This window comes from Orbicella franksi, chromosome 9 (assembly GCF_964199315.1).
Source record: "Orbicella franksi chromosome 9, jaOrbFran1.1, whole genome shotgun sequence".
NCBI classification, from domain to species: domain Eukaryota; kingdom Metazoa; phylum Cnidaria; class Anthozoa; order Scleractinia; family Merulinidae; genus Orbicella; species Orbicella franksi.
This window is the reverse complement of record NC_138153.1, coordinates 15,842,006-15,865,205: the sequence shown is the minus strand read 5'-3', so window position 1 is coordinate 15,865,205 and position 23,200 is coordinate 15,842,006. Positions and strand designations below refer to the sequence as shown.

Below are 23,200 nucleotides of genomic sequence, written 5' to 3'. Positions count from 1 at the left end.
GTTAGCCTTAAAATAATACCAGAACAGCTTAAAAAACCCTTGTTTGTGTTTCGTGCGTTCATTGAGGATAAAAACATGACTAAATATATTCTTTTGTCCATGGCATATATTGTGATTTTCTTTGCTTTGCTTGTTGTTTAATATACTCACTTAACTGTCGACGAGAGAGATAACTGATTCAAACTCGGCATGTGTGCAGTTGCTTATATAGATAGCAACGCAAAGGAACGCATCCCCAAAGGAGCTCACTCTCGGCTCTAAGAGATTAGCTTTGCACTACTACATGTACAGTGGATGAAAAAATGATAATTTATGCTTGTTGAGCCTCGCTGCCTTGAGATTGCGTGCCTTCACGTTACTCTGTTGACAGATGCCCTCTACATGTGAACCAATCAAAGCGGAGCAATTATCGCATTAAGTGTTATTATTAAGCATCCGTTATGCTTCGTTTGCCTGACCTTAAATTAATGCGTTGAAAGCTACAATAGCATTGTGCACGATTCCTAAGCACACCGATTTATAACCTCGTTTCAGTTGTGCTTATTTACACTTGCAGTCCTTGTATATCATGCGATTTTCAGTTTACCAAAGCCCCGGTTTCCTTTTATTCCTCGGAGCTTCGTTCGCCGTTTTGCTGATTCGCACTGGCGCTTCAGCAGCTTCGGCTACCGAAGACGAGCTTGTTGTTCACCTTAAGACAGGATCTGTTCGTGGTCGATCACAAAAGAGCATATTCGGTTTAAACTTGGAGTATTTCCTTGGGATTCCGTATGCCGCTGCACCGGTTGGTGACCTTCGCTTTTCTCCTCCCCAACCAGTCCAGCCTTGGGAAGATGTCAGAGATGGAACAAGCTATGGAGCCAGGTGTCCTCAGAATGAAGATTCATTCCCAAGAAATATTACCGTTGGTATGTTCAAAGCTTTCTGAGGCCCGGTCCACAATACACCGGAGGAATTTGAAAACGCAGCTTTACTTCTGCGGTTAGGCCTACCGTCCATTTTAATCCTTCACGAAAACGGAGCTTTTCGAAAACGATGGTACCACGATAATCATGTGAGTTTTCCTCAAACACAAATCCAAAATGGCCGGTGATTGTTGCGTTTTCAAATTTCTCCAGCGTAGTGTGGACAGGGTCTTATATTTATTCAAACTTTATTCCTTGATACAGGGGACGTATGGTAATTCACGAGCGTCCATGGGTTGCGTAGCCTCCCAGGTCACGCAGACGCTCTTAGGGCTCGTCACGCGTTCCTTCCCAAACGCGCGACGAACTCTAAGAGCATATGCGCAGCGCAGCAGGCCATGCATTGCGGGCATATATCCAGCATGTTATTCTAAATGCACGGCACCCCAGCCGGGGGGGAGGGGGAGTACTGCCTATATGGGCTATATAGGTATGTGCGGCCCCAAAGGGTATGGCTTTTTCAGCCGTTTTGGTCATAAATAGGGTATCGATTTGGCTATTTTGGTCTTAAATAGGGTAGGGTTTTTGTACTCTAGTCTCTTGAATTGGGTATGTTTTTGGATGAAGCTACTTTTTCATCATTATCGATAAGACCGTAAACAGAAGACCTTCAAAATTTATGTTTAGGGCAACTGTGTCAGCCGCAACTGTCATAAATAGGGTATCAATTTTATAAATAGGGTAGGGAAAATCGAAGATTTTGGTCATAAATAGGGTAAGGGTTTTGGGAAGTGGGCCACACGCCCCCACCAAATTTTTTTGGGAGTACCCCCCGGGGCGAGGACTTCCTCGCGACATGCCCTGAATTTACAAGTTAGATACATTCAACGCTCTAAATATTTGCCCAATCCACGGTGTCACGTACAGAATAAAAGTTACTCCCACTGTTTGCATTGTTTCTCTTAGACAGACATAAAATAATTACACGTTATTTCATGATGCAACGTGAAATAACAGCGGATGCTCTGCTAGCGTGCTAATAAACTGTCGTTATAACCGAGGTCCAGCAAACTGTGAGTTAGTTCGGAATAAAATTAAAATTAGTTACGAAATTACGAAGGCAACAGCCTCTCTGTTACCCGTCTGAAAGGGTCACCTTGCTTGGGTGCTCCTTAGTTAGGGGAGAAGAAGCAAATCACGCATCAGAACAAATATAGGAAAACAGACGATTTCTTTTAAGACAATACATCTTTGGAAAGAACTTTCAACCCATTAAAAAAAAAAACAGCGTATTTCCTTTGTCAAAAACAGTAGTACCTACTGTCAGACCAATACCCGAATTAGTCAATTTTTTTATTATTATTATCCCTCAGGGACTAAACTGTAAATTCTTCCTTCATCTCTCCTGTCCTACAATTAGACATTACTTGGCACGAGGAAAAACTAAAAAACCTAGCGGTTCATTAAACCGAGATTAAAAGAATTACTCTATCTGAAATATACTACATTTATTTAATATATCGGTAAAAATATTTGTATTATGCATTGAGACCAAAAAAAAATTTGTTTTCGTTGTTTTTGGGGAAGGTTGTGCCAAGGACCCTGATCTTGACTGTTATATACTCATATCTTTTAGGTACAATGGATGAAGATTGCCTGTTTCTTAATGTTTTCCGTGCAACGAAGTTCAAGCATTTGAAATTACCAGTCATGGTATGGTTTCATGGCGGTGGTCTGTACCACGGCTCTGGCAATGAATATCTGGGCCTTGTCTGTGGTTATGGAGCCATTGTTGTCACGGTTAACTACCGCCTTGGGTTGCTTGGATACCTTAACGTTCCCGGCTCAGACATTAAAGGAAATTATGGGATGCTTGATCAGGTGGCTGCATTGAAATGGGTTCAAGAAAATATCGCGAGTTTTAGCGGGATTCCCAGCATGGTAACCGTATTTGGTCAAGGCGCGGGCGCTTCAAGTATTGCCTATCATATGCTTTCTCCGCTGTCTACTGGTTTATTTCACAAAGCCATTTTGCAAAGTGGAGCTGCAACCACGCCTTACACGTTCTATTCGTCAAAAGATCCGGATTATGGAAGAGACATCACCAAACGTCTGGGCTGTGATGACAATGCAATGTTGCTTGGTTGTTTAAGACAGAAAAACATTGAGGATTTTCTGAAAGCTTCTGAACTACCTCGCAGTGTACTGGACCTCGGTCATAAGTACCCCGTGGTTACGGTTGATGGGGGATTCTTAACTGACGAACCAACTAAACTGCTTGAGCAGGGGTTTGTCAACAAAGTGCCAGTCTTGCTTGGAGTAAACAAAAACGATGGCGGCATCGTTCCTCTTTCTGAAATAGCCAGAACTCTTGGCCAGGAAGTTTCTTCCGAGCTTTTCAGTAGTTTGGTAAAGAATGCGAGGTTTTCAGCCAGGGAAGAATCTGATCTCATGAAAGAGGCCATTTTGTACCAGTACACCAACCACTCGGTGCCAGATTCCACTCGCAGCATCGAAAAGCAGTGGCTTGATCTTGTGACAGACTCATGGTTCAATGCCCCCGCAGTGCATATGGCCAAAGCCCTCGTGAGAGGTGGTAGTCCTGTGCGTCTGTACCAGTTTAGCCATCGAACGGAGTTGACTCTGTACCCAGAAATCCTTGGGGTCACCCATGGCGAGGAAATCCCTTACGTATTTGCATTAGCGTGGGCCAATCACGAAGGGACCTTAAAGATCGCGTCATCATATAATGCTGTCGAACGAGGCCTTTCATTGGCAGTGGTATTACTTTGGACCAATTTTGTGAAATATGGGTGAGTATCAACGACCCTCGTTCAGTTTGAATTTAGCAGGCTAATCCTTGTGTATCGCCACTTAAGGTGAGCTGTAACGTTTACGCTTTCATTGAATATTTAGCGTCATCAAGTCTTAGACCGTTATTCGTACTGAACAAAATTCGAAGATAAAATATAAACTGATTTTTACCAGGCGTCGTCCAAGGCTTTGACTTCGTCGTTGCTTGAGCTTTGTAATATTTAGCTGGAAAATCACGACTGATATTTTACTCAACCTCGTCCAATAACTGCTTATCATTATACGTTGAAATAACTATCTCTTTTCTGATTGGCCGAAGGCATAGAGTGAATTTTCGAAGACGTCATCTAGCTGCAGATTATACAATAATCATGTCAAGGACACTCAAGGTCACGGGTAATCATGTCATAGATGAACGCGGTGCATGATTTTTAAGTGTAATCATGTCAAGTTCGCAGGCTTTGTGTTGCTTACCGTCAGTGGAGAAGCAAAAACATGATTTCCATTTTTTTTTTCGTTCAATGTACAATAAAACAATTATTAGATTCGGTTTTTGTGATATCCAGAAAAATCAAGATCTCGATAAGGGTTATCAGCCTCAGCCTTCGGCTGATAACCACTATCTCGACCTTTATTATTCTGGATATCACAAAAACTGAATCTAATAATTGTTTATTATCATTCGATGCATTTTTTCCTTCTTTTCCATTGGTCGAGAGCCCACCACGCGACCTGTAAATAATTAACTACCTACAAATAATGGTCTGCTCATACGCAGCACCGTCTAAATGTGTTTTGCTGCAAATAATATTCTGCTCATGCGTAATTGTAACCACGCTCTCGTGTGAAAAATGGCAGATCGCTTTCCTGAGCTGTCAGAGAGTGCTTTAAATATGAAAACAAACTGGGTGATCGAATGATAAAACAATTATTGAACTTGGTTATCGCAAAACATCGTGATTTGTCAGTGTCTCGCAGATCAATTATTAGGCTGCTTTAGCAAGAGAACGGGAACGTCACTTGACGACGGCGCGCGCAGTACAAATACCCAAATATGGTCAGATGACGAATGCAGGGCGCGCGGAATAACCTGGATTCTGTTCTAATTTGACCATATTTGGGTGTTTGTTCTGCGCGCGCCGTCGTCAAGTGACGTTCCCGTTCTCTTGCTAAATCAGCCTATTTGCGTCAGCCTTCGGTCTCAGCAAATAATTTCTCTGATCGCCACTGAAAATACAAGATATTTTTCTCAACCTCGTCCAATAATTGTTTTACCACAATTGCTACTAATCTCGCAATCTGATCGGCAGATTTGCCGTTGTCGTTAAGAGTCCAGACAACGCTGCACGCGTCAATGTATCACGCAATGCCTTTTTCAGCTCGCGCTCTGAAAAAAACATTTTCTTTGACGTTGATATTGTGCCCAGAACATTTTGACGACTGTGATGACGCGTATCGTTGTCGATAAGAGTACAGATCAATTAACTATCTTATAAAATGTTTAGCGTTGACGGTTGTTTTGGTCTTTCGATAGATCTCCGGGTATTAGCGACCCTCGTATACCAACTGCTAATGACGTTAACTGGCCTGCCTTTACGACCGACGGAGAAGAATACTTAGTAATTGATTTGGAGGAACCTAGAGTGGAGAGCAAACTTGAGGGGGATCGCGTTGTTTTCTGGGAAGATTTTCTGCCTAGCCTGGCGAAAGGGATCCAGAAAGACGAACTGTAGAGAAATTCAAGGTTGCAACTGTATGTTTTGACTTTTTCTTGACTCCTGCATTATCTTAATTGTCCGTGTTTTTATAACAACCCATGTAAGTTTGACGACTCATTTTATGTTAAGCAATGGAGGACTTTTTCCGCGTGTTCACATAGCCCCATGTTGACATGAGGAGGGCCTAGGAGAATTCGGTGCAGTTATGTGAACCAGCAGTCCAGAGTTTGCAGAATTATCCCAACCCCCCGAGTGGTTCCTTAAAACCAAGCAGGAAATCTAACTGGGTTACGCCAATCGTATAATTTATTCCAAGATTATTTGATCTAAAGAAGTAATACAAAATTTCACTGAGAAACTAAAATGACAGACGATCAGAATATAAACGCAAACCTAAATTACAATGTTAAAGGCCTGAGTTACGGTACTAAACAGTTACTTCTTTGACGATATCCAATCAGATTGTTTTACGGTTTGTCCAGGTCAGCAAACAGATAATACAGATTTAAAAACAGCAGAAAACGGGTCAGCGAAACAGGTCAGTAACAAACATGTGTTCTTTTGAAAACATCTGCGAAAAACTACCTTATCCGAGCTCAAAGGTCAGTTGACCGTATCGGAGGCTACGTAGACACGGAAAAGTCCTATATTACTCATTTTTGTAAACATTTCTTGTCATAACCGTGTATACATACTCTTACCTATTAAAACATACCTATCGGCCAATGAGAGTGCGCGTGCTATTTTATATATATTATAATGAAATTTGTATCATGAGCCGAAAGCACCTTCGTAGTACCTACGAAAATAAGAAAGAATGGGCTAAGAAAACGATTAAGCCTCTTCCAATCGGATAATTTTTGATTTTTAAGTCAACGGACATATAAAAAGGACATCAAAAGACATCTTAAAGATGATTTCCAGTCCGTACTGCGCAGTCTCAGCATCCCAAAGTTTATTTATATAATTTGTGAGTCTCACTCGATGGAATGCGAATCGATGGAATTCGTCACTTACCTCATCTTTGAGGCATTTGAAATTCTTTTTCTAACTACCTCTTTGATTTTTAGAGCTACGAAGTTGTTTCATCAAGTGATATCGGAAAGAACAAAACATGCAGTTTATAAAGTTTCGCCTCCATATATAATGGCGGTTAAAATGAAACTTTGAATTTACTTCATGTAAGTGATGCGAAATGTCACAGTTTGTGACGTGTTACATGATCAAAACAAAACTCTCATGATCAAAAAAAAACTCTCAAGAGTGCGCAGGTCGGACTGGAAATCGTCTTTAAGAAAGAGATCGGTAACTTTGTCACGCATTACTACTATGTTCTACCGTGAGGTCGCTGAACAACAATGCACGAATCTGGATGTTGTCACGGGATACGAGGTCAAGAAAATATGATAGATATAACATATATACCACGTGTTACGACCTGATTTCGGAACGACTTCAGGTCCACCTGGCGTTTGAGTTTATGCGTTATACGCAATCAAGATAAATGAAAATGACTGCCGTGTTTGGCGTAATCATAACGCCTAAGAACCTCACCATCATTATCATTATCATTATCATTATCATTAGCATTAGCATTAGCATTAGCATTAGCATTAGCATTAGCATTAGCATTAGCATTAGCATTAGCACTAGCATTACTATTACTATTACTATTACTATTAAGGGACGCTCGTTCCTCCAATGGATAGAAAGCTCTCTTATTTTAGCGATTTGTAAAAGTGTACCACGCCTTTGCGTTTTAACCAATAAATCTCGGGTTTGGTAAACTTAATAACGTTTGGTTGCTCTTTCAGATGGTGGGTCCCATTTTTCAATTCAATTGATTTTAAATATTCGTATCCAGTCCCCTGCTCGTTTAGAACATGGCTAATTGTTTCGTCACGTTCCATTTAGTTCAAATTCATCATTCATTTAAACTCATTTTTAGCACTAGATTGACGTTGTGGAATTTGTCGTCTGATGCCTATTTTTGTTGTAAACAAAAAATTATCTGACCTGTGATCAGGCGTTCTTTCTTCCGGTAAAATCTGATTGGCTCTGACATATAGCATCGGTTTCACTGTCACGAAATAAAAAGTAAACCGAAAACCATTCAGTGGATAAAGTCAAGAAATTGTGATATTATAGGAAATAAATAAAGAAGACACTTTTCCAAGTTTTAGGGCTGTGCGTTTTCCCAAACCGCAAATATTCGTTGAAATGTTTCGCAGAAATTTACAGAGCTCAGTATGGAGCCGCCATGTTGGTGCACCTCTCTGGTGCACCAACATGGCGGTGCTTCTGTGGTGCACCAACAAGTAAGCAACAAAGGCGCGGCAGGTGACTCGTGAAGTAACTGTATCACGTGTCTTTTTTTTTTCTTCATCTTCCCGTGTTCGCCAAAAAAAGAGAATGCCTGATCGCAGGTTAAGAATTACCGAATCGAAAAAGTTGTAGAACCTCTTGTTTTGTGTTTCGTGCGTTCATTGGGGATATAATGACTCAGGGCTGACCTGACCTTCCTTAAGATTCAATATGGAATCGGGTCAACAATCTTTAAGTTCTTTTGTGCTTGGCATATATTGTGAATATGTAACTGTACTATGTTCTGCACGCTTTTTACTCACGTTGCTGTATGGTCACGAGAGCCGAAATGAATGATTCAAATACGGCATATAGTTGTTTATACAAAAATCAAAGCAACGTTAGAAGAAGAAGTCAAGTCTGAGCCGACTCGCCAAGATTGAATATTGAAGTCTAAAAAAAGTCTTGCACTTCTGTGGTGGATAAAAAAATAATAATTTATGCCTTGAGATTGCGTGCCTTCACGTTAGGTAGATAAGCAATCTTTATTTATCCACGGTAAAAATTCGTCGCCTTTGAAAAAATACCTAATTCATAATAACCAACTATTTAAATAAAAGCTCGTTTCCCCGAATGCCGGGCCTTACTGTTCTTCTTTGATTAGGCACTTGAATTTCCAAAGAGACTCTACTTCCCTTAAGTCACTGAATGCAAAGATTTTGGCCCAACTATAGCTGAATCTATTTTTGTAATAGTTTGTGGGCGGTAATAGAACATTGAGTTTATACTCAGAGTCCCTTGAGCTATATGCGTTTTTTGTTATATACTCTGTTGACAGATACCTTCTACGTCAGAACCAATCAAACACAGAGCAGTTATCACATCAGTATTGAGCATAAGTTATGCCTCGTTTACCCGAGCTTAAATTATTGAGTTACAAACTACAATATGGCATTGTGTTATGATTCCTAAACACACCGATTTATAGTCTTGTTTCAGCTGTGTTTATCTACACTTGTAGTCCTTGTATATCATGCCATTTTCAATTTACCAAAGCTCCGTTTTCATTTTGTTCCTTGGAGCTTCCTTCGCCGTTTTGCCGAGTTGCACTGCCGCTTCAGCTACTGCCGGAAGACGAGTTTGTTGTTCACCGTAAGACAGGGCCTGTTCGAGAACGACCGCAAAAGAGCATATTCGGTTTAAACTTGGAGTACTTCCTTGGGATTCCGTATGCCGCTGCACCGACTGGTGACCTTCGCTTTTCTCCTCCCCAACCAGTCCAGCCTTGGGAAGATGTCAGAGATGGAACAAGCTATGGAGCCAGGTGTCCTCAGAATGAAGATTCATTCCTAAGAAATATTACTGTTGGTACGTTCAAAGTTCATTCCATTGATACAGGAGACAACTGATAAATGACGAGCTGCAGTGGGTTGCGGGAATACAACCAGCAGATAATTCTAAATGCGTGACATGCATCGTCAGTTGTACAGGAATATCAATTGACAAAAAGGTGAAAATATTACACCAAAAACAGACTAATTATAAGTACTGAAGGGATAAATGAAGATGTTTAACTTGGGAATTTAAAGAAGGCTGCTCCCAAAGGATGTGCATGGCTTCCTTGACTTTCAATTAGAAGCTAGTGGAAGCCGAGTTAAGAATTTTGAAACAGTCTTTCAAACAAAGGGAGCGCAATTATCAGAACCAGTTATGCGTTTAGATATCATGGAAATGCTTGTCTGAGTAAAGATGTTCTCGGATGCGGGTGGCAAAGTGTTTGCTGGTTTCACTAACATAACAGGCGCTAAAGCCTGCGCACGTAATATAGGAGACTCTGAACAATGCGCGCATCTTCAAAATTGTGTCTTAAGGGGGCTTGCAAAATCACACCAAGCCATAAGCTCTATTGAGTTCTTAGATAGTTTTATAATGTGTGTTGGTTACCTCTGTTGTAAGATCTAGATGTATACATTTTATCATTATATTTTTAAACACAAGTCTTGGATGGTTTTAAAATGTGTGCCGTTAACCCTTCTTAGGAGATTCAGTATTCTATCATTTTATTTTTAAATATCTTACTATCAGACTGTTAGTTTCAAGTTAACTTCGAACTTTTATTATTTAATATTAAATATTACATTTAATATTATTTATTATGGAACTTTTATTTTTTTTTATTATTTTTCACTAAAAAGCTCACAGGTTACGCTACGCTCCCTGTGTTGCTATGCCCTGTATAGCATCCAGAAGTTTTTAACTGCTATAAAATAATAGCGGGTAGTCTACAAGTGCCGTACTATAAAAAACCATCTTTAATAACGCAATAGTGAAATAAAATTAAAATAATAACTATTTACAGAATAAGTTGAGAGTAGGAGTTACATAAAACACATCTTTAACAATTCGTATGTCCCCCTTGAAGCCTTCTAATGAGATTTCATTACATAAGCTCGATCTAACTGAGACCAGTCTCAGATATCTAATAGAGTATTTGCAATATCTGAGAAAATGCCAACTGGTGACGCATTAGCTTGAAGTGGGAAGTCACTGTTCAATTTTCTGAGTCCCCCCCTCCCCAGAGCAATGTTGGAATTTGGATGAATCAACATCAGCATTGTGTTGGGGGTAGGGAGGGGGGATAGGGAGGGGGAATAGGGAGGGGGGATAGGGAGGGGGGATAGGGAGGGGGGATAGGGAGGGGGGATAGGGAGGGGGGATAGGGAGGGGGGATAGGGAGGGGGGATAGGGAGGGGAAGGTGGACAGAAAGACCACATGTTGGCAAAAATGCAAAGTATCCCAAGACTTTTGACCAAGATTGTAGGTATGTGAAATTCTTTGACTCTAATCCAAATTACATGTCTTTTTATTCATTAAATTATTTGTTTATTCTTTTTTTATTTATCCATTGAAATTAAATCATAATTGAAATTAACACCCAAGAGAAAAGGAAATTTGTTTGATTTTCGTAACAGATCATTTTATAGTTGTGTTCTCAGTTACCTGGCTGGACTATGAATTAATGCAAGCGAGGCTGGAGGTGACCTTGTTTTGATAGAAACCCCTCTGCTTTTCTCATTTAAAAGCAAACTAGTTAGCATTAGACAACAAGGTCATCTCCAGCCTCGCTGCCATTCAAAGGCCAGGTAACTAAGTAGGCAACTGTAAAATGGCTTTATCGGCACAAAACGTATGCTCAGCTACTGTTGTGTGATTCGACCAAACTCCCTCTCTCTTCCCCAGTCCCTACTCCGAAGGGATCACCTTCCTTGGTCAGGGGAAGGCTATGGGAAAGGCCCTGATCTTGACTGTTATATACTCATATCTTTTCGGTCCAATGGATGAGGATTGTCGATCTGTTTCTTAATATTTTCCGTCCAACGAATTTCAAGCATTTGAAATTACCAGTCAGGGTATGGTTTCATGGCGGTGGTTTGTACCACGGTTCCGGCAACGAATATCTGGGCCTTGTCTGTAGTTTTGGAGTCATTGTCGTCACAGTTAACTACCGCCTTGGGTTGCTGGAATACCTTAACGTTCCCTGATAAGACATTAAAGGAAATTATGGGATGCTTGATCAAGTGGCTGCATTGAAATGGGTTCAAGAAAATATCACGAGTTTTGGCGGGATTTACAGCATGGTAACCGTATTTGGTCAAGGCGCGGGCGCTTCAAGTATTGCCTATCATATGCTTTTTCCGCTGTCTACTGGTTAATTTCACAAAGCCATTTTGCAAAGTGGAGCTGTGACCCCGCCTTACACGTTCTATTCTTCAGAAGATCCGGATTGTGGACGAGATATCATCAAACGTCTGGGCTGTGATGACAATGCAATGTTGCTTGAAAGTTAAGAGACAAAAACATTGAGTGATTTTCTGAAAGCTTCTGAACTGCCTCGCAGTGTGCTAGACCTTGGTCATAAGTACCCCGTGGTTACGGTTGCTGGGGGATTCTTAACTGACGAATCAACTAAACTACGTGAGCAGGGATTTGTCAACAAAGTGCCAGTCTCAGCTTGAGTAAATAAAAACGATGGCGGCATCGTTCCTCTTTCTGAAATAATAATAATAATAATAATAATAATAATAATAATAATAATAAAGTTTTTTGGGCGCATTTAAAAAACGCAATGCGCTTACATTACTATAAAAATTAATTAGTTAAATCCTATAAAATATTTCTAATAACAGTAATAAATAAAATAAATGAAATAATTAATTAAAATACAGTTCCTCATAAAACAAAATAAATCAAAAGTAAGATTTCCGAAATAAGAATGTTTTGAGGGCAGATTTAAAAGACGAAAGAGATGTTGTATTTTTAACAGAATCCGGTAGACTGTTCCATAATATAGGTGCGGAGAAAGAAAAGGCACGTTCACCGTATGCAAAAGAGTTCACAGTAGGGACAGTGAAAAGAAGTTTAGAGCATGAGCGTAGGCTCCGTTGCGGGTGGTATTGTTGTAGGAGGGACGACAAGTAGGCTGGACAAAGTCCATGGATAATCTTAAAAGTGATGAGCAGAAGTTTGAGTATAATCCGTGATTCAACAGGTAGCCAGTGTAATTCTCGAAGGGCAGGTTTGATGTAGTCGTATTGCTTGGTTCCAGAACTCTTGGCCAGGAAGTTTCTCCCGAGCTTTTCAGTAGTTTGGTAAAGAATGCGAGGTTTTCAGCCGGGGAAGAATCTGATCTCATGAAAGAGGCCATTTTGTGCCAGTACACCAACCACTCGGTACCAGGTTCCACTCGCAGCATCGAAAAGCAGTGGCTTGATCTTGTGACAGAGTCATGGTTCAATGCCCCCGCAGTACATATGGCCAAAGCCCTCGTGAGAGGTGGTAGTCCTGTGCGTCTGTACCAGTTTAGCTATCGAACGGAGTTGACTCTGTACCCAGAAATCCTTGGGGTCGTTCATGGAGAGGAGATCCCTTATGTATTTTCATGGCCGTGGGCCAATCATGAAGGGACCTTGAAGATGGCGTCATCGTACAATGGTGTGGAGCGAGGCCTTTCAACGGTAGTGGTAAACCTTTGGACTATATTTGCGCAGTATGGGTGAGTGTTAAGTTTTCAATATAGCGACTCTCGTTCTTCAGGACAGTATTTATTAGCCTTGCTTTTCTAACGCTTCTTCTGGTGTTTTGCAAACCTCGTTCCCAGGGTCTCTCTCTTTTTCCCGCCCCTCTAGCGCTCCAGGCAGCGGAAGAAGAGAAACTCTGAGATCGAAGTTAGTGTGTTGCCAATTTTGGGTACCTAAAACGTTTACACTTTCATTAAATATTTAGCGTCAGCAAGTCTTAGAGTGTTATACGTACTGAAGGAAAGGTAAATTTTCAATTTATTTTTACCAGGCGTCGCCCAAGGCAATGCCTTCGTCACTACTTAAGTTGTGTAATAGCTTCGCACTGCTGGAAAATCACGATATACTGCTCAACCTCGTCCAATAACTGCTTACTATGTTATAAAATGTATAACATTGGTTTTCTCTTTCGACAGAGATCCGGTTAAAAGCGATCCTGACATTAACTGGCCTGTCTTCTCGACCGACGGTGAAAAGTACTTAGTTATTGACCTGGACGATCCGCTTTGAGTGGAGAGCAAACTTAAGGTGGATCACGTTGTCTTTTGGGAAGAGTTTCTTCCTAGCCTGGCGAAAGAAATCCGGAAAGACGAACTGTAGTACTCAATTGGAGGAATAGGCGGATTCAAGGTTGTAACTGTTTTGATACTTTTTAAACTCTTGGACTATTAATCTAATTGTCTATGATTTTACGGCATCCCACGTAGGTTGACGACTTAAATTAAGCGAAATAGGACTTTTTCCGTGTTTACATTGCTTAAACCGAAAACAAAAACCCGTCCATGCGACTTAAATGCAGCAAACGAGAATACTGTTTCCCTTGACAATTGCTGACTAGCCCCCACTTGGTCTGTCTCTGTTTTCCGAAGTAGAGCACTGTAGGGAAAAAAATGTCATCAACGACAGTTGCCCAATGAGATCCGATTTAAGTCGAGTGCAATTTCGCCATAGCGGATAGAAGCATCCCTTGGGCCGCTCAACAATAGGCCCATTGTCTTAAAAAACTCAAACCGTAACAATAACCAAACATCTAAACACGAGAGGGGTTGGGAGAATTCGAGACAATTATGAAACCCGAGACACGGTCACGCGCTTGCACAACCTTCAAGAATTCTCCCAACCCCTCTCGTGTTTAGATGAGGCTAGGTAAACACGGAAAAAACTCCTTCATTGCTTTTATAAAATATTTCTAATCACAGCCTTGTTAACATGCAAACATCTAAAAATCTCATCTTAACACACCTATCGAGCAATGAGAGCGCGCATACTATCTTATATTTTATCATGATTCGACGGAAAGAACCTTCGTAGAACCCGCCAAAAAAGAAAGGATGCCCAAAGAAAACGAATTGTCATACATATGCTTCTTCCAATCGGATAATTTTTGGTTCTTTTTAAAGACGAAGGACATCTAACAAAAGACATCAAAAGAGATCGGTTAACTTTATCACGCATTACTACTTATCGTGACAGCATCAAGTTTTATACCTGCTGTTCTACTGTTAGGCCGCTGAATAACCATGCGCAAAAACTCAGGATATTGCCACGGGATACGAGGTCACGAAAATATGATAGATATAACAAATACCACGTGGGACGATTTTAGGAACTCGCAGTGCTGAGAGAGTCGTTTTTTACGATCATCCTCTCTAGCAGGCTCGATTACCAGCCGCTGTTCGGGAAAGGCTATTCGGAAATCGAGTATATCTCTCTAGCACCTATACAACCTATACAATCATCTCTGGTAGTCAATCTTGATTTTGAAATGGCATCTGCAATTGCAAGAACTCACTCTCTAGTTTTTACCAAAGTCTTTGCGTATCGTTTGGACATATTACCATACCGTAGCTGCTAACTGAATTAGTAATGTTATGTTAATTACAAGAAATCCCTAAGCATTAGTATCTCATTCGGTCATAAATGTAATAAATGGCTACTTAAGTTCTCTGAAAGTTAACCTTCAGATCTCACCTTTTATGCTGGCGTGTCGTGTCCCCAATTACCGAGACCAGCATCTTATCTACGGCTAAGTAATGAACTTCAAGATGTTGGTTCCGGTTTGATCCAGTTTTGCACTGGCATCTAAATTTGATAAAGATTTCTGAACATGCCCAGAAAGAGCAGCCGCTGTAATAAATGCTGGCTCATCTTCAGATTTCTCTGCGTAATGCTGAGAACCAGATTGCTTAAACTCCAAAAAAATGCGGTGTTTTATTGATAATATAAAATGAACTTTTTTTGACGAGCTACCGTTTTCAGTGTAACTCCAACCAAGGCCACCTGGCAAAATTCAGTATAAATTTAACAAATGTCAACTGTAGTTTTCCGACAAATTACAGGGTTGGATCTAGGATTTTTCGGGGGGAGGGGTGAGGAAAGGTTAGCTGGTACCATAGGCTTGCAGAATCAAAGAGGCATGCCCACAAAATGTTGCAATTTGATAATTGGAACCTAATTTAAAAACTGTTGTAACAGAAATACAGGAAATGTTTGCCGTTATTTCTGCTATCCTTGCATACGGTTGGTGCGCCGAAATTTGACCAATGATGATTAAGCAGACGGGAAAAAACTATACTGTTATGACGTCAAATGTATGTTAACAGGAAGGACATTGAAGTCGGACAACTTTTCTCACTGGAGGCATTAAAGAGTCATGAAAAGGGATTTGTAATTCCAAACATGATATCAGATTTTAAAAAGTGGAAAATCTGAAACATTTTATGACTCAAGTGACTCAACCCTTTTAATTTGGCGCCAGAAATGGGTCACCCGCGTCTGCCAACTCGATTGTAATTCGTGGAGTGTTGACCAGGTGGGATAATAGTTGTGTTGTTTTGAACAAAATATGTTGTTGTTCTTCAAATTAAACCCACGATTCTCGAGTTCATTGTAAGAACAGGCCAAAGCAAGTTTAGCATTGTCTATATTTTTGTTCGCTGCGATGAAAAAGACTATTATCGTGACGTTTTGATAGGACAGCCCGGACCCAGTCGCCGTTTGCAGACCTATTCCAATTTTTTGTTATTTTTTGCTCCTTTAAGAAGCTGGTGGCTAACCTCCCAATACACCCGCCTCCCAACTTAATCAGCCCTTGGAGTTACCCACCCAATAAAAAGCTGCAAACTACAAAAGCAATAAATTTGCGAGCATTTCTTTTTTTCGTGTTACCATTCAAATTGTTCTTGTTCTATCTGCAAAAATTTATTTGTCTTGGTTGAATTAGTTGCACATGTGTAAACCAAAATTGAAATCACCAAAGCCACGCTGGCAACATGGGCCAGTTCCGCGGTAATTAATTCGGGAAAAATCCAGAGGCTCAAAGTTTACTAATTTATTGGCATTTTTAATTGATTTAACATTTTCATTAAAATCCTCATTTCATTCTTGGTTCTACTTCCAAAAACTTAACACTCATGAAATAACTTTTATAACTAAAACTGACGCCGTTATATGGCAAAAATTACCCTCAGCAACAGCTCAGAAACTGAGATCAGTTAATTGGCTAGCGTTATCAATCAATCACGAAATCTTATCATATAAACGAAGTTCCCTGGAGTCGTGTGAAAAATTACACAGAGAATACATTAAATAACAGAAATTTAACCAAGAAATATGACGTAGATTATTAAAAACTGGATCATTGGATAATGCAATTCAAGAGTTTTCATTGGCTTAGCCATCATGGGTTATGAGCCATTATACCATGCTCTACAAATATGGTAAGCATACGCGTGTTTTTTGGGGGTGTTTTTATTTTTAGTTTGGTTTAATTTTCTACATTTTCGGGGCGTTTAAATGAAACAATTATTGCACTCGCGCTTGTTAGATATGAGATGATTATAGCCAACTCGGCGTTACGTGCCTCGTTGGCTATTCATCATTTGATATTCAACGCACGCTCGTGGAATAATTGTTAGATAAAAACCTAATTCCTCTCTTTGACGTCAGGAGCAAGAATTTTAACTCGAGAAGCAGCACAGCTGTTTGATCGTGTTCTTCACCGCTTCACGTATCTGTCGAATCCTCCAACAGTAGAGAATCGGGTTCAGAGTAGAGTTTAAGAAAATTAGAGTCAACGCTACATCCCAAGGGAGATGGAGAGACTCACCTTTAACTGCACGCAAGGCTGCGACTATACCGTATGGAAGATAACAAGCAAGTAATGTTATTTGCATGCAGAGTGCAGTGCAGACTGTCTTTCTGTATTGCGCCATGTTCACAGGAATTTCTCCACCGTTCCGTTCCCCTTGATGAACACGCTCTCTTAATCGCGCTTGGTGACGGCGAAGTGCGTAATAGATTTTCACGTAACAGTAAATGGAGGTTGCTACACACGATAACAGTATCACCCCGGTGATGCCCGTACTAATACGGACGTTGTAGAATGATGTCATTGCCAATGCAACGCTAGAAATCCATAAACTGGCAACCAAGATCCGTACCCTTCTCAGAGTTACCATCTGTCTGTATCTCATTCTCAATAATAGAGCGAGAAGTCTGTCCACACTTATTGCAGTTAGTGTGAACAAAGATACTCCACAAAGAACTATACCTAGGGTGAATGAACCAATATTAAGATAGTCACAAAGTCTGGAGTGTGCTGGAATCATTAAGAAGCTAACGTAAAGCGGCTGCGTAATAAGACCCACACAAAGATCGGTGCTCGCGAGGCAACCAAGCAATAGCTTTGATGGTGGATGAAGGAAGGACACCTTTTGAAGAACAACAATGATCAGAACATTTCCCAGAAATGCTGTGATGCATAGTGGAATATTCAGTGCTGAAAAAATGATCTTTTGATGTATTCCACCATTTCCTGTCCGACAATATAACTCCTGAGTAGCCGTCGACTGATTTCTACCTTCAGTCATGCTCCACATTTTAGTTTCTTTTTCTACTTCTTCTTCTTCTAGCTGGCTTTTTATCAGAGTACTTAACGTTTGTGCAAGTTAGTTTTGTTGAAAACCTTTCGTTTTGAAATGCAGGCAGTCAAGCTGTTTTGGGCTTTGTTTTCTTCTTGACTAAGGGTGCTTCTTGGCGGAGACCTTAAGTAGACAAACAGATTTCGAGGATTTATTTTTAATATTTAATATATGAACTTTGGTTCCTGGGAAACACCAGGAAATGGTTTTCCGAGTTTTCATGAAAAATGGCTCTACAGTTTCATGTGTAGCAGGGAAAGCTCCTTCATCTCCAACTTTACTGTTACTTAAAGGAGCTCGGTCACGGTATTTTGAGTTATTTTGGCCACGTACAAAATTACCATTAAATTAAAGCAAACCTGAGAATAGTAGTTTTCTACGATAGAAAAACACTAAAGGGATAATCGTAAACCATAAAGCGGGAACAAGGATGGTTTAGGATGGGGGAGATTGACACGGATTACAAACGACGAACTTGAAAAATTTAGACTAAAGTTTTCATGTTGCGCAAATCGTGATGTAACTCCTTTAAGAACAGCTCACACTGATCTCGTTAAATCTACTTTTACTCCTAATTAGACTGTTATTTGAACAGAACTGCAAAAAAAGAGGCCAAATTTATCGAGTTCAGTAAAATATTATTGGTTCAAATTCTGTTATTACCTGAAATCTTGTCACTGGCATTGGCTTAATTCAGTTCTTCCGATCCGCAGACTTCAGTTGCAATGAAGCGGAAGATCAGTTCTTCGCAGCTTATGAAGATAAACCAGGAAACTCTTTGATCAACGTCATTGATTGAACAAATAACTTTAGATTAAAATTTATTCAATCACCGTTATCATTGCTCGACAGTCTACCGTCTTACATCACTGATCAGTCCGATCACTAAAAGTCTTCATTTTAAAATTATCTTCACAGACGGTTTGATGGACTTTTCATTAGTTAAAACAAAAATACATATTCAAACCAGCGGAAATGAAAACTCTTAGTGCCGTGCGTGTTTAATTTGTTTTTTTTTTTGTAACGTGTTTTTAGTCCTTTTTAGTTCAATAACAGAAGCAGCATTTTAGGTTTTATAAATTGATTAAATCCAGTGAGAAACTGCTTAATTTTATAAGCTGTCGATAGGTAAATTAATGGAGAAGATTTAGTATTCAAACGATACGCAGAGCACATCTAATCTTAATCGCAGCGTCCATCCGGCAGATGGAAGTTAGCATGCGATTTAATTTTAATCCCAAATTGTTTGACATGCCGTCGAACAGAAGTTTTCACAACCTTTATAATTATCCGCGCGCAAATAGGTTGCCACACGATTATTCTTTACAGTTGCGATCGATCAGCTTTGTTGAAATCAAACGAGGATAGTTGTGGAGAAATAGGCTAGTAACAACCTGGTAATTAGGATGGCAAACGTGAGCACAACGCCCAGTAACGCTACCCTGCCTTCAGCTGATGGCTCTGTCTATCCCACTGCAGAGAGAATCGTTAAAACCTTTGCTTACTGTGTTATCATAGTTGTGTCGCTCACTGGCAACTTTCTCATTGGAGCGATTGTAATCGGCATAAAATCCATGAGAAGAACGATCAACTACCTAATCTTAAACATGGCCATGTCCGACCTCATTCTCCCAGTGTTTGCCTTTCCGCGTCTTCTTACAGAGAGTTACGTCGGTTACTGGCTCATAGCTGGCGACTTTGGCTTGGCGTTGTGTAAACTGGACTACTTTATGCAAGACGTCTCCATTGCTGTTTCTATCCAGAGCCTTGTCTTGATAGCAGTGGATCGATTTGGAGCTGTGGTTTTTCCTCTTCGACCCCCGATTGTCAGCGCCAGACTTTGCCCATTCTTCATTCTAGCGACGTGGATCGTGGCCATGGCCATTCTCTCCCCGGAATTTTTCGTCCGCAAACTTGAGGGATCCGGAGAAAACCTTGCATGTCAGCTGATGTGGAAGGAAACCTTTGGAGAGTCTTCTTCATTGGAAAGCTACTATGTAGCACTGTTCCTTGTTTTCGCTCTTATCCCTTTCGCGTTGATAACAATACTTTATTCTATCATCATTGTAAAGCTGAGGGCTCAAAAGATACCAGGTGGCGAATCGGTGAGCTCTAAGGAACGGGAAAAACGAATGAAGAGAGACAGGAGCGTGGTTAAGATGGTTCTGGCTATTGTTTTGGGATTTGCATTATGCTGGGCACCCTTGAATATCTTGGCGTTTTTGCAGTACTTTGTATGGGAGGAAAACCCTAAACTAAGCTGTGGGTTTCTGCACTTTAGATTTTTTGCCAAATTTATGGCTTATGCAAATTGCGCCATAAACCCCTGTATCTGTTTTATATTCAGCGGCAATTACCGTGAAGGCCTCAAGAGTTTGTTTGGTTGTTGCTCGCGCAAATGCAATTGTTAATTCGTGGTAGCCTTTCGTCCTTTGCGTGAGTAATCATTAAAGGTGTAGAGCATGTCTTCAGATGAGCCAAGAGATGTTACACTAGCTTCTCTTGCATAAAACATTAGTAATAACATTAAGAATTTTCATTAGGTATCTGGAAAGTGTAAATCCTTGGCCCTTTGTTATAAGAAAAAAACTAAAGCTTTTCTCAACTTTGAAACTGCGCTTTTAGCAGTACCTTCTGTAAATATTTGTCGTAAATTCTTTAAGAACCGACAGCAACATTGCCAGATAATTCTCTAACCGTGGGCTCCCTATCCACATGTACCTCTTTAATTGACAGCTGCCATTTTGTGGTTTCCAATAGACTGCAGACAATGTTTGTTTTGCTTTTTTAATGAAAAATACGTCACAACACAAGTCGCACGCATCATTTCTTTTAAACTTGCAAAATGTAAGACGCCAAAGCTAAAATATTTCGTGTGTGTGTGTATACAAAAAAATAGGAGTAGACAATAAAGAGAGTTTCAGGTGGCTGCCCTGAAATGGGTTCAAGAGAACATCGCGAGTTTTGGCGGGATTTCCAGCCAATCAAATGCTCTCTCCGCTGTCTACTGGTGTATTTCACAAAGCCATTTTGCAAAGTGGAGCTGCAACCACACCCTACACGTTCTAGTCTTCAAAAGATCCGGATTATGGAAGAGACATCACCAAACGTCTGAGCTGCGATGACAATGCAATGTCGCTTGGCTGTTTAAGAGAGAAAAACATTGAGGATTTTCTGAAAGCTTCTGAACTACCTCGCAGTGTGGTAGACCTCGGTCATCAGTACCCCGTGGTTACGGTTGATGGGGAATTCTTAACTGACGAACCAACTAAACTACTTAATCAGGGATTCGTCAACAAAGTGCCAGTCTTGCTTGGAGTAAACAAAAACGATGGCGGCATCGTTCCTCTTTCTGAAATAGCCAGAACTCTTGGCCAGGAAGTTTCTTCCGAGCTTTTCAGTAGTTTGGTAAAGAATGCGAGGTTTTCATCCAACGAAGAATCTGATCCCATGAAAGGGGCCATTTTGTACCAGTACACCAACCACCCGGTACCAGATTCCACTCGCAGCATCGAAAAGCAGTGGCTTGATCTTGTGACAGACTCATGGTTCAATGCCCCCGCAGTACATATGGCCAAAGCCCTCGTGAGAGGTGGTAGTCCTGTGCGTCTGCACCAGTTTAGCTATCGAACGGAGTTGACTTTATACCCAGAAATCCTTGGGGTCGTTCATGGAGAGGAGATCCCTTATATAATTTCATGGCCGTGAGCAATCTAGAAGGGACTCTCAAGATGGCGTCATCGTACAATGGTGTGCAGCGAGGCCTTTCAACGTTAATGGCAACCCTTTGGGCTTAATTTGTGCAGCATGGTTGAGTGTTAAGTTTCCAATATAACGACTCTCGCATCTGTAGTATTTAGTAGCCTTACTTCACTAACGCTTCTCCTGGTGTGTTGCCAACCTCGTTCTCTTCCTCCCGCCCCTCTAGCGCTCCAGGCGGCGGAAGAAGAGAAACCCTGAGATCGAAGTTAGTGTGTTGCCAATTTCGGGTACCTAAAACGTTTACGCTTTCATTAAATATTTAGCATCATATACGTACTGAAGGAAAGGTAAATTTTCGATTCATTTTTACCAGGCGTCGCCCAAGGCAATGCCTTCGGCATTACTTGAGTTGTCTAATAGCTTCCCACCGCTGGAAAATCACGATATGCTGCTCAAGCTCGTCCAATGACTGCTTACTATGTTATAAATGTATAACATTGGTTTTCTCTTTCGACAGAAATCTGGTTAAAAGCGATCCTGACATTAGCTGGCCTGTCTTCACGACCGACGATGAAACTGATACTTACTTATTGACCTGGACAATCTGCTTAGAGTGGAAAGCAAACTTGAGGTGGATCGCGTTGTCTTTTGGGAAGAGTTTCTTCCTGGCCTGGCGAAAACAATCCGGAAAGGCGAACTGTAGTACTCAATTGGGGGAATAGGCGGATTCAAAGTTGCAACTGTTGTGATACTTTTTGAACTCTTGGACTATATTTAGGACTTGCCGCAAGTTCCTCGAGATTTTCCAAAACGTTGCCCGAAATTTCTCAAAAAGTTGCGCAAAAGTTCCTCCAAAAATAGTCAAAAGTTGCTTTTTGTAACGAAAGTTGCTCAAAAGTTGCTAAAAAAAGCAAAAAAACTTTTTTTCGTTTCTCTCTTCTTTTATTTGGTCTGATGCAAAAATATGCAATCCGTACAACAAAAGTAACATTTCTAAGCATTTTTGTGCAATTTTGCGTTGTAACCAGCGTCGCTAAATAAATCTGTTCACAATAAGCATGAATAAATAGTACGCATCAATATCAATAGAACAATATTATTCTTGTAAAAATTCTATTATGAGCCAGTAAAATTGTCGTTGCTTTTCAAGGTCAAGACTTCTAACCATTTTCATGCAATTTAACTGCAATCACAGTTGCCTAAAACATGTAACCTTGAGTCCTTGACCTTAATTTAAACAGACTTATGTTGCACCAGACTACAGTACATAGAAATACACATCACTTTGAAGGGACTGACTTAGTGACTGACGACAAAAACTCAACATTTATCTATCTATATGTAAACAATATTGTATCAAACTTATCAACAGATAACCTATTTAGTGGCTCTCAAATAAATGCTATCACCTGAAACACTCGAATCAGTGGAGTGTGAATCTTTGTCCGCCATTTTGTATTTTCTTAAAAAAACCGCTGACCCAGCAGCCTGGCTGCATGCATCTTTCGCCGTTGATCTGCCCCAGGGGGCAGGGACTGCTCCTTTTTAACAGCAAATTCACAAATTGTCTACTGAAACATTGTAAAATATGGAAGCATGGCCAGTTAAAGCACTAAAAGCTGCTCCGATATCTAGAAACTAGAAATTGCTCAGAATGCAAAAACGTGCTCGAAACAAAAAATGTTGCTCGAAATTAATGCGAAAAGTTGCCAAAAAGTTGCCGAGCAACTTGTGGCAAGCACTAACTAATTGTCCA

General features: G+C 40.5%; 5 protein-coding genes and 2 pseudogenes across 7 annotated transcripts; 6 read left to right on the top strand and 1 right to left on the bottom strand.

The window, feature by feature from the left end:
• The first annotated feature begins 323 nt into the window (after positions 1-323).
• LOC145498742 (pyrethroid hydrolase Ces2e-like) lies at positions 324-7,241 on the top strand. Of its 3 annotated transcripts, XM_081478673.1 has the most exons (4): positions 507-908; positions 2,542-3,718; positions 5,254-5,472; positions 5,920-7,241. In XM_081478673.1, exons 1-3 carry the CDS (start codon positions 569-571, stop codon positions 5,450-5,452), a joined length of 1,716 nt encoding a protein of 571 aa, XP_081334799.1. In that variant the 5' UTR covers positions 507-568; the 3' UTR covers positions 5,453-5,472; positions 5,920-7,241. The 3 variants fall into 3 exon arrangements, with proteins under 3 accessions (XP_081334801.1, XP_081334799.1, XP_081334798.1); XM_081478672.1 differs by having other exon boundaries at positions 511-908; positions 5,254-7,238; XM_081478675.1 differs by lacking the exon at positions 5,920-7,241 and having other exon boundaries at positions 324-908; positions 2,542-5,341.
• A 114-nt stretch (positions 7,242-7,355) lies between these two features.
• On the top strand, positions 7,356-9,745 carry LOC145498762 (cholinesterase-like; annotated as a pseudogene).
• A 754-nt stretch (positions 9,746-10,499) lies between these two features.
• Positions 10,500-11,860, top strand: LOC145498759 (fatty acyl-CoA hydrolase precursor, medium chain-like; annotated as a pseudogene).
• Positions 11,861-11,902: 42 nt separating this feature from the next.
• Positions 11,903-14,860, top strand: LOC145498761 (acetylcholinesterase-like). The gene is made up of 2 exons (XM_081478694.1): positions 11,903-12,795; positions 13,237-14,860. Exons 1-2 carry the CDS (start codon positions 12,434-12,436, stop codon positions 13,328-13,330), a joined length of 456 nt encoding a protein of 151 aa, XP_081334820.1. The 5' UTR covers positions 11,903-12,433; the 3' UTR covers positions 13,331-14,860.
• A 1,526-nt stretch (positions 14,861-16,386) lies between these two features.
• LOC145497854 (adenosine receptor A3-like) lies at positions 16,387-18,543 on the bottom strand. Its single transcript, XM_081477716.1, has 2 exons — positions 18,406-18,543; positions 16,387-17,865 (listed from the first exon to the last, which is right to left on the bottom strand). The coding sequence occupies exon 2, from the start codon at positions 17,698-17,700 to the stop codon at positions 16,780-16,782; it is 921 nt and encodes a 306-aa protein (XP_081333842.1). The 5' UTR covers positions 17,701-17,865; positions 18,406-18,543; the 3' UTR covers positions 16,387-16,779.
• Positions 18,544-18,787: 244 nt separating this feature from the next.
• Positions 18,788-20,153, top strand: LOC145496983 (neuropeptide FF receptor 2-like). Its single transcript, XM_081476751.1, has one exon. It carries the CDS (start codon positions 19,149-19,151, stop codon positions 20,151-20,153), a length of 1,005 nt encoding a protein of 334 aa, XP_081332877.1. The 5' UTR covers positions 18,788-19,148.
• Positions 20,154-20,874: 721 nt separating this feature from the next.
• Positions 20,875-21,450, top strand: LOC145496985 (acetylcholinesterase-like). Its single transcript, XM_081476753.1, has one exon. The coding sequence runs from the start codon at positions 20,875-20,877 to the stop codon at positions 21,448-21,450; it is 576 nt and encodes a 191-aa protein (XP_081332879.1).
• Positions 21,451-23,200: the final 1,750 nt, after the last annotated feature.